We start from the raw sequence: 14,970 nt of genomic DNA, 5'->3' as shown, positions 1-14,970 counted from the left end.
TGAGTGACGTCCCATTCTTAATCCATAGGGTTTGATAGGATGTCGGCCCACCCTTTGCAGCTATAACAGCTTCAACTCTTCTTGGAAGGCTTTCCACAAGGTTTAGGAGTGTGTCTATGGGAATTTTTGAGCATTCTTCCAGAAGCGCGTTTGTGAGGTCAGACGCTGATGTTGGACGAGAAGGCCTGGCTCACAGTCTCCGCTCTAATTCATCCCAAGGGTGTTCTATCGGGTTGAGGTCAGGACTCTGTGCAGGCCAGTCAAGTTCTTCCACACCAAACTCGCTCATCCACGTCTTTATGGACCTTGCTTTGTGCACTGGTGCGCAGTCATGTTGGAACAGGAAGGGGCCATCCCCAAACTGTTCCCACAAAGTTGGGAGCATAAAATTGTCCAAAATCTCTCGGTATGCTGAAGCATTAAGAGTTCCTTTCACTGGAACTAAGGGGCCAGACAGAGAAGTGTGATTCGTCACTCCAGAGAACACGTCTCCACTGCTCTAGAGTCCAGTGACGGCGTGCTTTACATCACTGCATCCGATGCTTTGCATTTCGCTTGGTGATGTAAGGCTTGGATGCAGCTGCTCGGCCATGGAAGCCCATTCCATGAAGCTCTACACACTGTTCTTGAGCTAATCTGAAGGCTACATGAAGTATGGAAGTCTGTAGTGATTGACTCTGCAGGAAGTTGGCGACCTCTGTGCACTATGCACCTCAGCATCCACTGACCCGCTCTGTCATTTTAAGTGGCTACCACTTCGTGGCTGAGTTGCTGTCATTCCCAATCGCTTCCACTCTGTTATAATACCCCTGACAGTTGACTGTGGAATATTTAGTAGTGAGGAAATTTCACGACTGGACTTGTTGCACAGGTGGCATCCTATCACTGTACCACGCTGGAATTCACTGAGCTCCTGAGAGTGACCCATTCTTTCACTAATCTTTGTAGAAGCAGTCTGCATGCCTAGGTGCTTGGTTTTATACACCTGTGGCCATGGAAGTGATTGGAACACCTGAATTCAATTATTTGGATGGGTGAGTGAATACTTTTGGCAATATAGTGTATGTGGGCAGCTGCCTCAGTAGAGAGGATTCTAATAAAACATCGAACTCATAAGGCAGATTATTCAGATGCTCTACCTAGACTGATTACAGCTTCAAAATTAGGCACCTCAGTAGGCAGCATTTTAAGAAATAAAATACATCTATGTAGAGAGATCACTAGATTTTCGAACAGACCAAGGATATTGTAGGAACCTCTACCCATATGGTTGCCATAAGTCTGACTCGACGGCACAATAATAATAATAATAATAATAATAATAATAATAACAATAATAATAATAACAATAATAAAAATAATAAAAATAACTATAATAATAATAATAACAACAATAATAATTAATAACAATAACAATAACAATAACAACAATAATAATAACAATAATAATAATAACAACAACAATAATAATAATAACAATAATAGTAATAATGATAATAATAATAATAATAATAATAATAACAATAATAATAACAACAACAAAAACAATAATAACAATAATAATAATAATAATAACAATAATAAAAATAACAACAACAATAATAATAACAATAATAACAATAATAATAATAAAATAATAATAATAACAATAATAATAATAAAAATAATAAAAATAACAACAATAATAATAATAACAATAATAATAATTAATAATAACAATAATAATAACAATAACAATAACAATAATTATAATAATAACAATAATAACAATAACAACAACAATAATAATAATAACAATAATAGTAATAATAATAACAATAACAACAACAACAATAATAATAATAATAATAACAATAATAATAATAATAATAACAATAATAATAATAATAATAATAATAATAATAATAACAATAATAATAATAATAATAATAATAAAAACAACAAAAACAATAATAACAATAATAATAATAATTGTGCTTAGTTGTGCTTTCTGGGACATTTGGCCATGCGTTACATTGCCATTGTTTGTGCTTGGTTGGTAGAGTGAATGCTTTTTATTGAACAATTGAAAGCCTTACAAATTTCAAGTTTGGTAAGTTTCTGAACCGAGGAGTTCAGAATCTCGGCGGAATATCCCGCTGCGCCACCTGGGCGCCAGTTGAGAGGATTCTAATGAGACATCAACTCATAAGGCAGATTTTTTAGACACACTACTTAGACAGAGATTACGGTGATTACGTCACCTCAGTTTTTAATTACTAAGCTAACACAGTTAGCCTCAGGCTATTCAAACCAATGGGCTGAGGCGACACAACTCGCTTACATGCCAGCTAACATGTATTCTTCACATTCGTCCACATATTTGTAATTTTTTGTGAGAAAAGCTGTGCCGTACTGAATGCTGGGATCCTTCCTTAGAAGTGAAGGCAATCCCAGCATTCAGTGCGGCACAACTTTTGTTGCCAAAGATTACAAATATGGTGGACAAATGCAGAACAATGACCGAAGTTCTTTTTAAATGTAAATAAATTCTAACAGATTTTTTAATCTGTATAAAGGTGCACAAGTGTCGTTTATTTGCAAATTCAGGCTCGTCAGGGACAGTTTAATTACATGCACATGAACTCTTAAATTTTGCACATTGTTTTGCGCCATTAAGAAAACGATACTTCCTGTAAGTGTGTACAGTTTTAAGTGTGTGTGTGTACATGATCTGCCAGGAACAGTGCTGGCAGAGTCTCATGCATGGGGTGGGAGTCATTCTCCAGCATGGATGCCAGCTTGGCTAACATCCTCCTGTCTCCCACCACCTGCACTGGGTCTATGGGTCTTCCCAGGACAGAAACGGCCCTCTTAATGAGCTTGTTTAGTCTCTTCTTGTCTGCCGTAGAGATGCTGCTGCCCCAGCATACCACTCCATAAAAGATGGCTGATGCCACCACTGTCAAAGAAAGTCCTCAGGAGTGCCCCCCGCACTCCAACTGACCTCAGTGTCATATGTAGGTAGAGTCTGCTCTGACCTTTATTATAAAGTGCAGTGCAGTAGTGTTAACAGACCAGTCCAGGTGAACACCCAGGTACTTATAAGAGTCCACTCGCTCAATGTCCATTCCCTGGATGTTCTTTGATAGCAGGGGTTGTCTGCACCTACGGAAATCCACCACCAGCTCTTTGGTCTTCCCCACGTTTATCTGGAGGTGGTTCTGCAGACACCAGTCCACAAAGTCCTGAATCGTTCTCTGTACTCGCTGTCCTGCTCATTAGTCAGGTGAGTCGCTGAGTCAGGTGACAGTTTGGTGAGCTGTACATGAAGTCAGCCGTGTACAGGGTGAAAAGGAAAGGTGCCAAAACCGTTCCCTGAGGGGCCCCTCAATGAAATGAGGAAAATGAAAAATGGAGGGAGACGTTAGCTGGCATGCTAGCGGGTTGTGGTTTGAATGTTTCATTGGTTTGACTGTGGTGACATAGTCGCTGTCTAAATAGTGTGTCTAAATAATCTGCCTTATAAGTTTGAGGTCTTATTAGAATTGTCTCTACTGAGGCAGCTGATCAGGTAGGCAGTAGGCTGCAAGGCAGCTCACTAGGTATTCAGACAGACCTTTTGTGTAGCCTCATAAAGCACTAGCTTATTGTGGATTCAAGCTGATTCAAGCATTGTGGACACATATATACACTATATTGCCAAACGTATTTGCTCGTCTGCCTTCACACACATATGAACTTGAGTGACTCCCATTCTTAATCCATAGGGTTTAATATGATGTTGGCCCACCCTTTGCAGCTATAACAGCTTCAACTCTTTTGGGAAGGCTTTCCACAAGGTTTAGGAGTGTGTTTATGGGAATTTTTGAGCATTCTTCCAGAAGCGCATTTGTGAGGTCAGACGCTGATGTTGAACGAGAAGGCCTGGCTCACAGTCTCCACTCTAATTCATCCCAAAGGTGTTCTCTCAGGTTGAGGTCAGGACTCTGTGCAGGCCAGTCAAGTTCTTCCACACCAAACTCGCTCATCCACGTCTTTATGGACCTTGCTTTATGCACTGGTGCGCAGTCATGTTGGAACAGGAAGGGGCCATCCCCAAACTGTTCCCACAAAGCTGAGAGCATGAAATTGTCCAAAATCTCTTGGTATGCTGAAGCATTAAGAGTTCCTTTCACTGGAACTAAGGGGCCGAGCCCAACTCCTGAAAAACACCCCCACACCATAATCCCCCCTCCACCAAACTTTACACTCGGCACAATACAGTCAGACAAGTACCGTTCTCCTGGCAACCGCCAAACCTTTGCATTGCGCTTGGTGATGTAAGGCTTGGATGCAGCTGCTCAACTTTGTCTTAATACCACTGACAGTCGACTGTGGAATATTTAGTAGGGAGGAAATTTCACGACTGGACTTGTTGCACAGGTGGCATCCTATCACGGTACCACTCTTGAATTCACTGAGCTCCTGAGAGCGACTCGTTCTTTCACTAATGTTTGTAGAAGCAGTCTGCATGCCTAGGTGCTTGGTTTTACACACCTGTGGCCATGGAAGTGATTGGAACACCTGAATTCAATTATTTGGATGGGTGAGTGAATACTTTTAGCAATATAGTGTAAGAAAAAGGTTTGTCTTGGAAGTTAGCTAGGCAGTTCCTCTAAAAGTAAATCTAAATTCAATCCAGACTCCGATACGGAATAATTTGCTAATCTATAATGCAGCCGAGAGCAGTTGAGGGCACTGCTCAGCACCCATTTCCTGGATTTAAATGGCACAGAACCTTGACCTAAATTTAAAAAGTCATTTGGACTATTAGGCACAAGCCTAGCATTAAAATATGCAATTAATATAATGGCATAAATGCTAAATATCTAATGAGTCATTATAATCATGACCTGGCAGTCCTGGTGGATTTCTACTCCTGCACTCTTCTGTCCCTCAGGACTGCTGTCCAAATGTCACCCCTTTATGACAGAGAGCCGAGCGAAACCTTTTCTAAATAGTAAATGACCGGACGAATCGATTTGCAAAAAGTTTGAAAGTGCGGAACCTTAACCTGCCTGCCTACATGCAAATGGAAATGCTAATGTGATATTGGTGTGTTTTCAAGGTCCTTCAGATTTCGATTGGGTTAATCAGCTGTGTGTGGAGAGCTTTTGTTCATTCACTGATCGATGACCGTGTCACATTCACTTGTTTATTTTAGGCTGATTCTTTTTTAAACTCACACGAGGCAGAGATAAGTCAACGCCAGTTCCCTTGCTGATCCAGTAATGGGCTTCCCTTTCGGATGGTGTCTGCACGGCTTATTTAAAAAGCTGTCTCGGGTCACGGCTGTTGAGGAAACAACAATTAGGAAAGTCATTTACACCAGTGATTAATTGGGTATTGTCTGCTTCACATTGGCATTATGTACGCTCACTGGAGACTCCCGTGTGGAAACGCCAGCTCTGGCTTATATCAGTCATGGTTCTTCCTTTCTGGGATACGCTGAAGGCTAAAAGTTTACATACACCTGTAAAGAAGTGTGCAATACTGCTACACTTCTTTATATGCTTTATATACACTGATCAGCCATAACATTAAAACCACCTCCTTTTTTCTACACTCACTGTCCACTTTATCAGCTCCACTTACCATATAGAAGCACTTTGTAGTTCTACAATTACTGACTATAGTCCATCTGTTTCTCTGCATGCTTTGTTAGCCCCCTTTCATGCTGTTCTTCAATGGTCAGGACTCTCCCAGAACCACCACAGAGTAGGTATTATTTAGGTGGTGGATCATTCTCAGCACTGCAGTAACACTGACATGGTGGTTGTGCTGGTATGAGTGGATCAGACATGCAAAGCATGATGTTTCCACCCCCATGCTTCACAGTAGGTATGGTGTTCTTGGGTTCTTCTTCTTCCTCCAAACACGACGAGTTGAGTTTTTACCAAAAAGTTCCATTTTGGTTTCATCTGACCACATGATATTCTCCCAATCCTCTTCTGGATCATCCATATGCTCTCTGGCAAACTTCAGACGGGCCTGGACATGGACTGGCTTAAGCAGGGGGACACGCCTGGCACTGCAGGATTTGAGTCCCTCTCGGCGTAGTGTGTTACTGATGGTAGCCTTTGTACTTTGGTCCCAGCTCTCTGCAGGTCATTCATTAGGTCCCTCTGTGTAGTTCTGGGATTTTTGCTCACCGTTCTCATGATCATTTTGACCCCACGAGATGAGATCTTGACCCCAAGGGAGATTATCAGTGGTCTTGTATGTCTTCCATTTTCTTACAATTGCTCCCACAGTTGATTTATTCACACCAACCTGCTTGCCTATTGTAGATTCACTCTTTCCAGCCTGGTGCAGGTCTACAATTTTCTTCCTGGTGTCCTTCGACAGCTCTTTGGTCTTGGCCATGGTTGAGTTTGGAGTCTGACTGTTTGAGGCTGTGGACAGGTGTCTTTTATACAGATAACGAGGTCAAACAGGTGCCATTAATACAGGTAACGAGTGGAGGACAGAAGAGCTTCTTAAAGAAGAAGTTACAGGTCTGTGAGAGCCAGAAATCTTGCTTGTTTGTGGGTGACCAAATACTTATTTTCCACCATAATTTACGAATGAATTCTTTAAAAATCCTACAATGTGATTTCCTGGATTTTTTTCTCCTTTTTTCTCTCATAGTTGAAGTTGAAAATTACAGACCTCTCTCATCTTTCTAAGTAGGAGAACTTGCACAATCAGTGGCTGACTAAATACTTTTTGACCCCACTGTATATACTGTATTTACTGTATCTAGACATGTTTGAATATGATGTGTGGCCACAAACTAACGCTACAAAGTTGGCTCACATTAATATAGACTCACTGAGCACTTTATTAGGTACGTCTATCTGGTGCATTCATTGATTGATTATTATAAGCTACAGTTACTAGAGAAATGCATTTTGTTGGTATTTAACTACTGACAAAATATAAAACCAACAGTGTTATGTGATTAGAAACTGTCGACTGATAAAAGGTGAAGAAAGACAGCAGCTCTAGTACAGCCAGGGTATGTGTTCTTTATAAGAAGGCCAGTACCTTTAAACAGTATTTTAAAATCCCAGCAACACTGCTGCACCTGCTACACACAGGACAGAAGAGGCTCTTTAACAAATTGTCGACACAACACTTGAAGTGTCCCATTTCTTTTACATGGTTGATTTTATACAGCTTTAATCAATAGGTGTGGTAAAAACAGGTAATCAGATTAGTATGGGGTCTAATCCACGTTGTATTCTGGTATGTATTCAGTAATATTGCACAAATTCGAGGTTGAATGTGGCTGAAATTGTCATGTTTCTGCAGTGTAAATGTACTGGAACTGGACATTCAGATGAAAACAGGTTTTGACATGATGTACTTTCATTTTTGGCTCTGAATATGCCTGCTTCATCACAGGAATAGCAAGCTGTGGGTTGGATGCTCTCTCTCTTTCTTACCGTCTCTATCTCCTAGCAGATGTTGCCCATCTGCTGTGTCTGTCCCTAATGTTAGAGCCTCCTGGCCACAGCCAAATATTAGTCATTACCAATATGTCACACACTTATGCCCGCCTACTCAGTAGCATCTCTACAGTGCAGCCGTTTTTTTTCTGACACATTATTTCAGCACCATCCTGAACACGTTGTTTTTCTCTGGCAGGAACCAGACAGTGCTGCACCAGTTCTGCTGTCCCGCGCCCGACGCTCCGGACGGTCCGGACGCCCCCGAGGCCGACTCCAAGGCCTGCGTTCCCAGGTAAGAGCTGCTGCCTGCCTCCTCACTCACTGCTGCCCACTGCCTTTTTTGTTTTATGGATATGCCAGGTAACAACACAACTGCCCTGATTCTGTCTGTCTTGAAGTGGTTGTTAGCCACTCATGCTTGTTTATCACGCAGTTCACTGTCCTGCCTGCTTTCTTCATCCACCCATCCTTCAATCCACCTCTCGCAGGCCTTCTGTCTAAAAAACACCAGTCCGATATGTCCAAATCCAAGCTTAACTAGTTAATGTAACATTTAGGAAAATACACTAATCAGCCATAACATTAAAACCACCTCCTTGTTTCTACACTCACTGTCCATTTTATCAGCTCCACTTACCATATAGAAGCACTTTGTAGTTCTACAATTACTGACTGTAGTTCATCTGTTTCTCTGCATGCTTTGTTAGCCCCCTTTCATGCTGTTCTTTAATGGTCAGGACTCTCCCAGGACCACTACAGAGCAGGTATTATTTAGGTGGTGGATCATTCTCAGCACTGCAGTGACACTGACATGGTGGTGGTGTGTTAGTGTGTGTTGTGCTGGTATGAGTGGATCAGACACAGCAGCGCTGATGGAGTTCTTAAATACCGTGTCCAGTCACTGTCCACTCTATTAGACACTCCTAGCCAGTTGGTCCACCTTGTAGATGTAAAGTCAGAGACGATCGCTCATCTGTTGCTGCTGTTTGAGTTGGTCATCTTCTAGACCTTCATCAGTGGTCACAGGACGCTGCCCACGGGGCGCTGTTGGCTGGATATTTTTGGTTGGTGGACTATTCTCAGTCCATCAGTGACAGTGAGGTGTTTAAAAACTTCAGCAGCATTGCTGTGTCTGATCCACTCATACCAGCACAACACACACTAACACACCACCACCATGTCAGTGTCACTGCAGTGCTAAGAATAATCAACCACATAAATAATACCTGCTCTGTGGGGGTCCTTTGGGGGTCCTGACCATTGAAGAACAGGGTGAAAGGGGGCTAACAAAGCATGTAGAGAAACAGATGGACTACAGTCAGTAATTGTAGAACTACAAAGTGCTTCTATATGGTAAGTGGAGCTGATAAAATGGACAGTGAGTGCAGAAAGAAGGAGGTGGTTTTAATGTTATGGCTGATCGGTGTAGTTGCTGGGTTATTGATGCATTTGTCAAATATTTAAACCCCTACCCCATACACATTGCCATGGTGCGACCAATTCCATAAAATATCTTTGCCAATCCAACCACTACACCCCCCCGCCCCCCACAGGTAATACCCAGATGAAATGCTAAGACTGCAAAGTGTACATGAACATTTCATTTCAGCTGTTGAAACAAACATGCTGTCAATCATAATGACTAATGACTTGCAGAAAATGTTAATCATTCTTTAAATTTTTGTTGTTCATCAAAATAATCGCTAGCAAATTTCCCACAAACACACACAGACTTTTACTTCTCATTTTAAATCTCTCACAGCTGTACAACTTTGCAGTTTGCACCGAGAGGGAAGAAACATCAATAGTGATTAAAAAAGGATTTGGGATGTTTGTTGTGGATGCTAGAAGCTTATAAGGACTGCAGTTTGTCGAAGAATTAAATACAAAAAAATAGTCCGACCAGAAACAAACAGCAAAGACGGATGGGTATTGTTGGCCGTTGCACCCCCCGTGGTGCTGGTCACAATAAACAGCAGTTTGACCGTAGTGGACGGCTAAGAAACAGCCTCTGAATTACACCCTTAGCACCGCAGAAGCTTTCAGTTACTAAATAATTTCCTGTAGAGTGTAAAGAGAGGAATAAAATCACATCAGTAATATCTTTGGCTTGGACTGGTGTATCATCATGCAAATCAAGCTCCACTTCTTTGAGAGACATGGTTGGAGAAGTATAATGGTGCAGCGGTGGAAGCAAGCCCAGCGACTGGGCACAGTTAGCACTGGTAATGGGAACTCATTAAAATTTTATACCTACTTAGACAGCACATAGTGTGTGAGGACTGATATTATACACCGAGGGGAAAAATAAGAAAGGAAATGATTCTGACACTCACGCTGCCAGATGCCTTAGGTTTGAAACTTTTCACTATCTGATTGGTTGTGGTAATTTGTAAGGTCACTGCACTGGAGAGCCAGTCCATTTTTTATTTACATCATCACCAAAAAGTATGTGCACCACATGCCTCACATTCATGTACAGTGATACCTTGAAAGACGTTGTTTTAAGGTATTTGGGATTTGGGTTTGGGAAACCTGTTAATGCGTTCCATGGTCTTGTGGAACTGCATATATTTGAGGCTACACTGAAAACAACACAAATATAATATAAAAACACTGAAATACAATTGAAAACAATTTTTAAAAGTTAAAAATTAATATAAAAATACAACAAAACCTGCACTTTACCTTTAATCCTTTATTGTTTCCTTATGCTTCTTAATTGTGGAGATGCTTGAAGTGGAGATGCAAATTTCTCCATGAAGGGCATTAAGTTTCAAAGATTTCGAGTTTAGGGGATGTCAAGTTACAAGGCACCACTGTATTTGTTACACAGATCATTTTAAAATATGGGCATAAACATTGAGTAGCTCTATCTTTGACTGTACAGCAACACCCAGACCTCTGCAAAAGCTTTTCACTAGATTTTGAAGCATGACTGTAGGGAATTTAGATGTTACTCTAGGCCAGGGTTTTTTCAAGCGACCCACATTTTGTCCATGATTTTTACCGCCACCCAGGCAACACAAACAATGCATCAAAACAAAACACAAATGTAATAAACTTAATTATTTAAAAATTGTGGCAATCTGGTCCCACTGTGGTTTACAAGATGCAACGTAAAGCCTCTACAAGATGGCGTTCATGTATAAGTTTATTTCATTTTTATGTACCTTTTAAGGGGGAGGCATGGTGGCTCGGTGGGTGGGACTGTTGCTTCACATCACAAATTATATACTGTATATATATATATATATAGCAATCGGGCAATTAGACGTACTTAAAAGGGAAAAAAAGGGGAGAAAATGCATAAAGAAAAAAAAAAAAGAAAAAAAAATATATATATACAGGTTCTTCTAAAAAAATTAGCATATTGTGATAAAGTTCATTATTTTCCATAATGTAATGATAAAAATTAAACTTTCATATATTTTAGATTCATTGCACACCAACTGAAATATTTCAGGTCTTTTATTGTTTTAATACTGATGATTTTGGCATACAGCTCATGAAAACCCAAAATTCCTATCTCAAAAAATTAGCATATTTCATCCGACCAATAAAAGAAAAGTGTTTTTAATACAAAAAAAGTCAACCTTCAAATAATTATGTTCAGTTATGCACTCAATACTTGGTCGGGAATCCTTTTGCAGAAATGACTGCTTCAATGCGGCGTGGCATGGAGGCAATCAGCCTGTGGCACTGCTGAGGTGTTATGGAGGCCCAGGATGCTTCGATAGCGGCCTTAAGCTCATCCAGAGTGTTGGGTCTTGTGTCTCTCAACTTTCTCTTCACAATATCCCACAGATTCTCTATGGGGTTCAGGTCAGGAGAGTTGGCAGGCCAATTGAGCACAGTAATACCATGGTCAGTAAACCATTCACCAGTGGTTTTGGCACTGTGAGCAGGTGCCAGGTCGTGCTGAAAAATGAAATCTTCATCTCCATAAAGCTTTTCAGCAGATGGAAGCATGAAGTGCTCCAAAATCTCCTGATAGCTAGCTGCATTGACCCTGCCCTTGATAAAACACAGTGGACCAACACCAGCAGCTGACATGGCACCCCAGACCATCACTGACTGTGGGTACTTGACACTGGACTTCAGGCATTTTGGCATTTCCTTCTCCCCAGTCTTCCTCCAGACTCTGGCACCTTGAATGACATGCAAAATTTGCTTTAATCTGAAAACAGTACTTTGGACCACTGAGCAACAGTCCAGTGCTGCTTCTCTGTAGCCCAGGTCAGGCGCTTCTGCCGCTGTTTCTGGTTCAAAAGTGGCTTGACCTGGGGAATGCGGCACCTGTAGCCCATTTCCTGCACACGCCTGTGCACGGTGGCTCTGGATGTTTCTACTCCAGACTCAGTCCACTGCTTCCGCAGGTCCCCCAAGGTCTGGAATCGGCCCTTCTCCACAATCTTCCTCAGGGTCCGGTCACCTCTTCTCGTTGTGCAGCGTTTTCTGCCACACTTTTTCCTTCCCACAGACTTCCCACTGAGGTGCCTTGATACAGCACTCTGGGAACAGCCTATTCGTTCAGAAATTTCTTTCTGTGTCTTACCCTCTTGCTTGAGGGTGTCAATGATGGCCTTCTGGACAGCAGTCAGGTCGGCAGTCTTACCCATGATTGCAGTTTTGAGTAATGAACCAGGCTGGGAGTTTTTAAAAGCCTCAGGAATCTTTTGCAGGTGTTTAGAGTTAATTCGTTGATTTAGATGATTAGGTTAATAGCTCGTTTAGAGAACCTTTTCATGATATGCTAATTTTTTGAGATTTAAAACAATAAAAGACCTGAAATATTTCAGTTGGTGTGCAATGAATCTAAAATATATGAAAGTTTAATTTTTATCATTACATTATGGAAAATAATGAACTTTATCACAATATGCTAATTTTTTGAGAAGGACCTGTATATACAGTGTATCACAAAAGTGAGTACACCCCTCACATTTCTGCAGATATTTAAGTATATCTTTTCATGGGACAACACTGACAAAATGACACTTTCACACAATGAAAAGTAGTCTGTGTGCAGCTTATATAACAGTGTAAATTTATTCTTCCCTCAAAATAACTCAATATACAGCCATTAATGTCTAAACCACTGGCAACAAAAGTGAGTACACCCCTAAGAGACTACACCCCTAAATGTCCAAATTGAGCACTGCTTGTCATTTTCCCTCCAAAATTTCATGTGATTTGTTAGTGTTACTAGGTCTCAAGTGTGCATAGGGAGCAGGTGTGTTCAATTTAGTAGTACAGCTCTCACACTCTCTCATACTGGTCACTGAAAGTTCCAACATGGCACCTCATGGCAAAGAACTCTCTGAGGATCTTAAAAGACGAATTGTTGCGCTACATGAAGATGGCCAAGGCTACAAGAAGATTGCCAACACCCTGAAACTGAGCTGCAGCACAGTGGCCAAGATCATCCAGTGTTTTAAAAGAGCAGGGTCCACTCAGAACAGACCTCGTGTTGGTCATCCAAAGAAGCTGAGTGCACGTGCTCAGCGTCACATCCAACTGCTGTCTTTGAAAGACAGGCGCAGAAGTGCTGTCAGCATTGCTGCAGAGATTGAAAAGTTGGGGGGTCAGCCTGTCAGTGCTCAGACCATACGCCGCACACTACATCAAATTGGTCTGCATGGCTGTCACCCCAGAAGGAAGCCTCTTCTGAAGTCTCTACACAAGAAAGCCCGCAAACAGTTTGCTGAAGACATGTCAACAAAGGACATGGATTACTGGAACCATGTCCTATGGTCTGATGAGACCAAGATTAATTTGTTTGGTTCAGATGGTCTCAAGCATGTGTGGTGGCAATCAGGTGAGGAGTACAAAGATAAGTGTCATGCCTACAGTCAAGCATGGTGGTGGGAATGCCATGGTCTGGGGCTGCATGAGTGCAGCAGGTGTTGGGGAGTTACATTTCATTGAGGGACACATGAACTCCAATATGTACTGTGAAATACTGAAGCAGAGCATGATCCCCTCCCTCCGGAAACTGGGTCGCAGGGCAGTGTTCCAGCATGATAATGACCCCAAACACACCTCTAAGACGACCACTGCTTTATTGAAGAGGCTGAGGGTAAATGTGATGGACTGGCCAAGCATGTCTCCAGACCTAAACCCAATAGAACATCTTTGGGGCATCCTTAAGCGGAAGGTGGAGGAGCGCAAAGTCTCGAATATCCGCCAGCTCCGTGATGTCGTCATGGAGGAGTGGAAAAGCATTCCAGTGGCAACCTGTGAAGCTCTGGTAAACTCCATGCCCAGGAAAGTTAAGGCAGTTCTGGGAAATAATGGTGGCCACACAAAATATTGACACTTCAGGAACTTTCACTAAGGGGTGTACTCACTTTTGTTGCCGGTGGTTTAGACATTAATGGCTGTATATTGAGTTATTTTGAGGGAAGAATAAATTTACACTGTTATATAAGCTGCACACAGACTACTTTTCATTGTGTCAAAGTGTCATTTTGTCAGTGTTGTCCCATGAAAAGATATACTTAAATATCTGCAGAAATGTGAGGGGTGTACTCACTTTTGTGATACACTGTATATATATATATTTTTTTTCTTTATGCATTTTCTCCCCTTTTTCTCCCTTTTTAGTACGTCCAATTGCCCGATTTCATCACGGTTCCTCTCCGCCAATGCCGATTCCCGCTCGGATTGAGGAGAACGAAGCTAATCCACGCCCCCCCGACACGTGCAGTATGCCGTATGCATCTTATCACCTACACTTTGACGAGTGCAGTGCAGCTTAGTGTTGTGTATGGAGAGACACAACCTGACAGCACTATTTTCTCATCTCTGTGCAGGCGCCATCAATCAGCCAGCAGAGGTCGTAATTGCACCAGTCATGAGAGAGAGACCCCATCCGGCTTAGTCCCGCCCATATCTGAACAACAGGACAATCGTTGTTCATGTGGCCGCTCAGCCTTAGTCGGCCGGCAGAGCTGAGATTCGATACGATGTATTTGAGATCCCAGCTCTGGTTCCAGCGTGTGTTTTTTACCGCTGCGCCACCTGAGTGGCCTTGTATATATTGTTAAATCTATTCCACAACTGGCTGAATCTGTGTCAGATAAGCTGAAGCTTGTTCAGACTGGCTAAAACCGGTTTAAACTCACCCAAACTGGCTTAAACCACTTCAAACAAAGCTGATGGCAGTCTGTGTGTTGCTGCTTTCTAGCATTTACTTTCTGGCTATTTAGAAACTTAAGCGTGTGTAGTTGCTTATTTATTTATTATGTGTAATTTCCTATAAAAACACAATTTCCAGAAAAGTTTGGACAGTTTAGAACAATACAATAACATCTGTGATTTGTTAATTCATTAGAACCTTTATAGTATAGTATTTTATGAAAATAAAAAAAAGAAAATGTATGATGCATAATGAAAAAAAAAGAACTAGACAATGCTGACCACACACTATTGAGGGCGGCATGATGGTTTGTTGGGTAGCACTGTCGCCTCACAGTAAGAAGGTCCTGGGTTTAATTCCCAGGTGGGG

General features: G+C 41.6%; 1 protein-coding gene across 1 annotated transcript in view; it reads left to right on the top strand.

Moving 5' to 3' along the window:
* iqsec3a (IQ motif and Sec7 domain ArfGEF 3a) overlaps window positions 1–14,970 on the top strand; it is a 210,187-nt gene that overhangs the window by 46,162 nt on the left and 149,055 nt on the right. The window contains exon 2 of the mRNA XM_062996481.1: window positions 7,654–7,749. Coding sequence (XP_062852551.1) covers window positions 7,654–7,749 — 96 coding nt within the window. The remainder of the gene's footprint in view (window positions 1–7,653; window positions 7,750–14,970) is intronic.

The sequence above is a fragment of the Trichomycterus rosablanca genome, chromosome 1 (assembly GCF_030014385.1).
Source record: "Trichomycterus rosablanca isolate fTriRos1 chromosome 1, fTriRos1.hap1, whole genome shotgun sequence".
Lineage (NCBI taxonomy): Eukaryota > Metazoa > Chordata > Actinopteri > Siluriformes > Trichomycteridae > Trichomycterus > Trichomycterus rosablanca.
Note: the sequence above shows the minus strand (reverse complement) of the source record. Positions and strands in the feature narration are given on the sequence as shown.